Source organism: Salvelinus fontinalis, chromosome 29, assembly GCF_029448725.1.
Source record: "Salvelinus fontinalis isolate EN_2023a chromosome 29, ASM2944872v1, whole genome shotgun sequence".
In the NCBI taxonomy this organism is placed as follows: Eukaryota; Metazoa; Chordata; class Actinopteri; order Salmoniformes; family Salmonidae; genus Salvelinus; species Salvelinus fontinalis.
Window position 1 is genome coordinate 105,817 of NC_074693.1, and position 6,272 is coordinate 112,088.

At 46.9% G+C, this 6,272-nt stretch overlaps 1 protein-coding gene across 1 annotated transcript; it reads left to right on the forward strand.

The window, feature by feature from the left end:
- Window positions 1–577: 577 nt before the first annotated feature.
- Window positions 578–2,439, forward strand: LOC129827230 (transcription factor Atoh1-like). The gene has a single exon (XM_055887968.1). It carries the CDS (start codon window positions 827–829, stop codon window positions 1,631–1,633), a length of 807 nt encoding a protein of 268 aa, XP_055743943.1. The 5' UTR covers window positions 578–826; the 3' UTR covers window positions 1,634–2,439.
- The last annotated feature ends 3,833 nt before the right edge of the window (window positions 2,440–6,272 follow it).

Consider the following 6,272-nt stretch of genomic DNA (forward strand, 5'->3'; position numbering starts at 1 on the left):
AGGAAGATAAATATTCCGATGCAGTTTGGGGAGATGACAAGGCGAGTACTCCGCAACACGGAGTCGTGTATTGGTTGTACTATTCATATACATAATTCATCTGTTTTTGTAGGTGAAACTGCCAAGACCTCAAAAAGTAGCCCTTATAAAAAAATGTGTATTCGATCAACATAAATTGTTAGTTTTTTTTCATCCAAAAAGTATTTTTTTCTGGAATACAATAAACACAAATACGCTCTAGTCGTGAGAATGAATTCGTTTTTTTTTAAGTAAAAAATAAAACTATTTTCTCCAAGAAAAAAATTAAACTTCTTCAGACATAATAATAAATGACCTCAGATGACAAGTGAAGCTAAATGTCAATCAACATCACGATTGAGTTACAATGCACAATAGTTGCAGAAAATAAATTAAGATTGCCCCCAATTGTTTTTCTTTAGTGGGGAAGACGCAACCATTCGCTATTGGCTGTGCGATTCAACCCTGTGTGCCTCCTAGGGCGGGGTTGGGTGGAGGGGGATTTAGTACTAAAGGATCGGCCAGGATCCAGAGGTGACAGCCAGGAGATTGTGTCACAAGTGAGTCAACTCTTAGCGCCGTCCTTGGAGTTTGGAGACACATTCGCAGCGCTGTCCAAACCTGGTTTTGGTGGAATTCTTTAGATTTCACCTTTTTTTGGTGAGGGGGGGGGGGGCTCTGAATCTCCTCATAATTCTCCAACTAACTCTTACCGCTGTCCTTGAATATTCAAGAGACGTTCCACTGCTGTGCAAATATTAGTTATAGAGCGAAATAACTCTCCAAAAGCTCTCCAACCGAATCGTGGATGTCTGTAGCGGTTATGGCAGCGAAAGCAGAACTGTCCGGCTGGCCAGACTTCTCAGCTGAGGACTTCCCTCTGTTAGAACAGTCGAAACTGGGACATGTCGGATCCAGAACCTGGGTGACATCATCTCCAGGAGGAGGACAGTCTCCATACTCACCTAGAGATACGGGCCATTACGCACACAGCGGCTCCATGGATCTCTCACTGGAGAAACTCATGTCGGTGAGTAAACTAACGGACGACGGTGTCAGGATGGACCTGGATACAGTACAGGCGGACCAGGGAGAAGGAGGAAACCGTAAGCAGAAACGCCGGCGCGTCGCGGCTAACGCCCGGGAGAGGCGAAGGATGCACGGGTTGAACAAGGCGTTTGACACGTTGCGGAGCGTGATCCCGTCCAACAATAATAAATTGTCAAAGTACGATACTCTCCAGATGGCTCAGATCTACATCCAGGAGCTTTCGGAGCTGCTCACTGGGGTGGTGAAGCCAGAGGGTCGGGGAGGTTCGGGGAGTGGGTGCACCTCTCCGCTGGGGTCTTTCTCTCCAGAGCCCCGGGAGGGTGGTGGCGGGATGACTGGGATCAGCTCAAGCCTGCAGGACTCCACCTCCCCACAGCCCCAGAACAGGAGACTGATCGGAGATCAGGAGAACACTGGCCCCGTTGGTCACCTCATCATTCTGTCTGCGCCTAAATCTGATCTAGGATCGGGAAATAAGAGGGTGTCTAACACATCCAACGGGAGTGATGGAGAGTCGTCGCATTACAGTGATTTTGAGGACGGACAGGCCGGCAGACAGTGTTAAATTTAAAGACTGAATGACACAACAGGAACTCTTATAGGTGCCGTTTTAATATGGATTGTTTAATATTTGAAATAAACTGTCTGTGTTTTAGAATACATAATTACGGACACCAAATGGTTTAGATTGAGACGGTAGTCTATGCCTACTCTCCACTACATTTAGTCAAGAACACATTGGTCTCATCTTGCCATATGTATTAGATATGGACACCAGGGTTGGGGTCAATTCCATGTTCAAATCCCGTCAGTTCAAGAAGTACACTGAAATTAAATGGCTTACCAATGGGGAAAAATTGGAAACTGAATGTATCCCAAACCCTGCTTGTAGGCCATCTTGAAAAGTTCCGGGTTAGATTGAGATGGTAGTCTAGCCTACATTTTAGACGAGAACACGAATATCCCAGTGAGAAAAAGATGTTGAACACGAATATCCCAGTGAGCAAAAGATGTCCCTTTATAAAAAAAAAACATTTAAAAAAAGATTGTAGTTATGAAACTGCAGTAAAAGTGCATTCTTTATTTCAATAAGGGTTTGAAAATGAGTATTTTACTCATAGGGACGTTTCATCATGCCATATTTATTTTTAAATATCGACACTGCTAAATAAAAAGAGGTAGCCTACTGTGTGATATTGTAGACTTTATTACGTATTTAAATCAGGCCTTGTTGTATGACTTCTCATGGGGGCTTTCTCTTTCCTTCCTTGCACTTTATTGACTAAATAAGTCTGGAACATTTGGTTTTAATGTCTGGCTGCATTTATATAAAAAAAATGTTTTTTAAACATAACTACTTGTTATTTTGGATTCTTGCAATATTCATTTTTGATGGAATAAATAAAGTTTAGTATTTGGTAGATACATATTTCAAATGTTTTTTTTTCCTTTCTTCAATTTCTGCAGGATAATTCAGTCTTTGTCTGATTTAATTTCAACAGCTTTAACACTACTATGATACTCTTAGGTCAACTCTATATATTTTGTATCAATATATTTTAATTTAATGCAAGAGATACATCCATAATATGTCAATGTTGAAATAGAAAAGCACACTTTACACTTTTGATGTAGGCCAACACTTTGAATACTGAGGGTATAACAGTCACCTCCCCATGTCTTCTAGTTCTGATAGACCTGATAGAACAGTCACAAGTCACCCCCCCCTGTCTTCTAGTTCTGATAGAACAGTCACAAGTCACCTCCCCATGTCTTCTAGTTCTGATAGAACAGTCACAAGTCACCTCCCCATGTCTTCTAGTTCTGATAGACCTGATAGAACAGTCACAAGTCACCCCCCCCTGTCTTCTAGTTCTGATAGAACAGTCACAAGTCACCACCCCATGTCTTCTAGTTCTGATAGAACAGTCACAAGTCACCCCCCCTGTCTTCTAGTTCTGATAGAACAGTCACAAGTCACCCCCCCTGTCTTCTAGTTCTGATAGAACAGTCACAAGTCACCTCCCCATGTCTTCTAGTTCTGATAGACCTGATAGAACAGTCACAAGTCACCTCCCCCTGTCTTCTAGTTCTGATAGAACAGTCACAAGTCACCTCCCCATGTCTTCTAGTTCTGATAGAACAGTCACAAGTCACCTCCCCCTGTCTTCTAGTTCTCATAGAGCTGGTATAACAGTCACAAGTCACCCCCCCCCCATGTCTTCTAGTTCTGATAGAACAGTCACAAGTCACCTCCCCATGTCTTCTAGTTCTGACAGAACAGTCACAAGTCTCCTCCCCATGTCTTCTAGTTCTGACAGACCTGGTATAACAGTCACTGTCTTTTAGTGACGGTATGCATTAGTATTCACTGCCTCCTGGTGTCACTGTGGGCCAGGGGAAGTAGGCAGGGCTGGGGGGTTGGAACTTAGCCCGATCCTTAGATACAATGTCAGAGAGCTTCTGTTTAAAACTGACAAGGACTCCCAGTGGGGGTGATGGAGCCACCCGAGCCCATCTCTTCTTCCCACTGTAGCTGGGCCTGCAGGTGGGACAGGTTTGGCATAGATCGGGACTGGGTTTGGGATTGAGGCAGGGCCCAGTGGTTGGGTCACTAAAGCATAGACACACTTTGAGCTAACCCACATCCTCTCTCTCTCCCTCCCCCTTCTCCTCTGCCCTCCCAATAATACTCCTTCTCAGGTTGTAATAAGGAGACCCCACCCCCAGGCCCAGCCCCACCCCCAGCCCTGTACCCAGCCCCAGTTTGTTCAGGTCGACAGTATCCAGGGAGTGGCACCTCTCTTCTTCCTCCTCTTCCTCGTCATAGAGATGCAGGCTGTGCTGCATCCTGAGTGGGGCTGGCAGGTGCTTCATTCTGGGGTAGAGGTGGTCCTCTATAGTGGCATACAGATCACAATCAGAGTCAGCCATTGGCACAGGCCCCAGAACCAGTTCAGTAACATGAGTTATGATTGGAGGGCTGGTTAAGAGGTTGTTTCTCATTGGTAGAGAGAAGACGAGGAGGTGTGATGGACTTTAGGAGAGGAGGCAGATGTGCGAAGAGAGGAGGAGTGAGGAGGGTGAGGAATGAAGGAGTTAGGAAGTTGAGGTGAGGAGGAGTTATGTAGACGCTGAGGAGAGGAGGAAGAAAGAGGGAGTTGAGGTGAGGAGAGGAGGAAAAATGAGGGAGTGAGATGAGGAGAGGAGGAAGAATGAGGGAGTTGAGGAGAGGAGGAAGAATGAGGGAGTAGAGGTGAGGAGAGGAGGAAGAATGAGGGAGTTGAGGAGAGGAGGAAAATGAGGGAGTTGAGGAGAGGAGGAAGAATGAGGGAGTAGAGGTGAGGAGAGGAGGAAGAATGAGGGAGTTGAGGAGAGGAGGAAGAATGAGGGAGTTGAGGTGAGGAGAGGAGGAAGAATGAGGGAGGTGAGGAGAGGAGGAAGAATGAGGGAGTTGAGGTGAGGAGAGGAGGAAGAATGAGGGAGTAGAGGTGAGGAGAGGAGGAAGAATGAGAGAGTAGAGGTGAGGAGAGGAGAATGAGGGAGTAGAGGTGAGGAGAGGAGGAAGAATGAGGGAGTAGAGGTGAGGAGAGGAGAGGAGAATGAGGGAGTGGAAGGAAATGCTGTAGGAATGCTCAACCGGTGTCGTTCATTCAGCCAACAAACTTTCAACCGGTTCTCCCCATTAAGCAACGAGTCGGAGTCAGAGGCCGAGCCTTCTCTGGTCTCTACTCCTCCCGTTACGGGGTCTGAGGCCGAGCCTTCTCTGGTCTCTACTCCTCCCGTTACGGGGTCTGAGGCCCAGCCTTCTCTGGTCTCTACTCCTCCCGTTACGGGGTCTGAGGCCGAGCCTTCTCTGGTCTCTACTCCTCCCGTTACGGGGTCTGAGGCTGAGCCTTCTCTGGTCTCTACTCCTCCCCGTTACGGGGTCTGAGGCCGAGCCTTCTCTGGTCTCTACTCCTCCCGTTACGGGGTCTGAGGCCGAGCCTTCTCTGGTCTCTACTCCTCCCCGTTACGGGGTCTGAGGCCGAGCCTTCTCTGGTCTCTACTCCTCCCGTTACGGGGTCTGAGGCCGAGCCTTCTCTGGTCTCTACTCCTCCCGTTACGGGGTCTGAGACGCCGAAACCTCCCACCATTAGCTCTGACAAATTGAAAACCCTAGTCATTGGCGACTCCATTACCCGCAGTATTAGACTTAAAAATAATCATTGAGCGATCATACACTGTTTACCAGGGGGCAAGGCTACTGACGTTAAGGATAATCTGAAGATGGTACTGGCTAAAGCTAAAACTGTGTAGAGAGTATAGGGATATTGTTATCCACATCGACACCAACGATGTTAGGATGAAACAGTCAGAGGTCACCAAGCGCAACATAGCTTCAGCGTGTAAATCAGCTAGAAAGATGTGTCGGCATCGAGTAATTGTCTCTGGCCCCCTCCCAGTTAGGGGAAGTGATGAGCTCTACAGCAAAGTCTCACAACTCAATCACTGGTTGAAAACTGTTTTCTGCCCCTCCCAAAAGATAGAATTTGTAGATAATTGGCCCTCTTTCTGTGACTCACCCACAAACAGGACCAAGCCTGGCCTGCTGAGGAGTGACGGACTCCATCCTAGCTGGAGGGGTGCTCTCATTTTATCTACCAACATAGATAGGTGGTGTTCGCCTTAACAATCTCACTGGAATAAAGACCTCCTCCATTCCTGTCATTACTGAAAGAGATTGGGATAGCTCACATCTCAAAATAGGGCTACTTAATGTTAGATCCCTCACTTCCAAGGCAGTTATAGTCAATTAACTAATCACGGATCATAATCTTGATGTGATTGGCCTGACTGAAACATGGCTCAAGCCTGATGAATTTACTGTGTTAAATGAGGCCTCTCCTCCTGGTTACACTAGTGACCATATCCCCCGTGCATCCTGGTTACACTAGTGACCATATCCCCCGTGCATCCTGGTTACACTAGAGACCATATCCCCTGCATCCTGGTTACACTAGTGACCATATCCCCCTGGTTACACTAGTGACCATATCCCCCGTTCATCCTGGTTACACTAGTGACCATATCCCCCCGTGGTTACACTAGTGACCATATCCCTCTGGTTACACTAGTGACCATATCCCCCGTTCATCCTGGTTACACTAGTGACCATATCCCCCGTGCATCCTGGTTACACTAGTGACCATATCCCCCTGGTT

Coding starts and splice junctions, on each gene's coding strand:
- LOC129827230 (XM_055887968.1), top strand. CDS start 827: ATGTCTGTAGCGGTTATGGCAGCGAAAGCAGAACTGTCCGGCTGGCCA.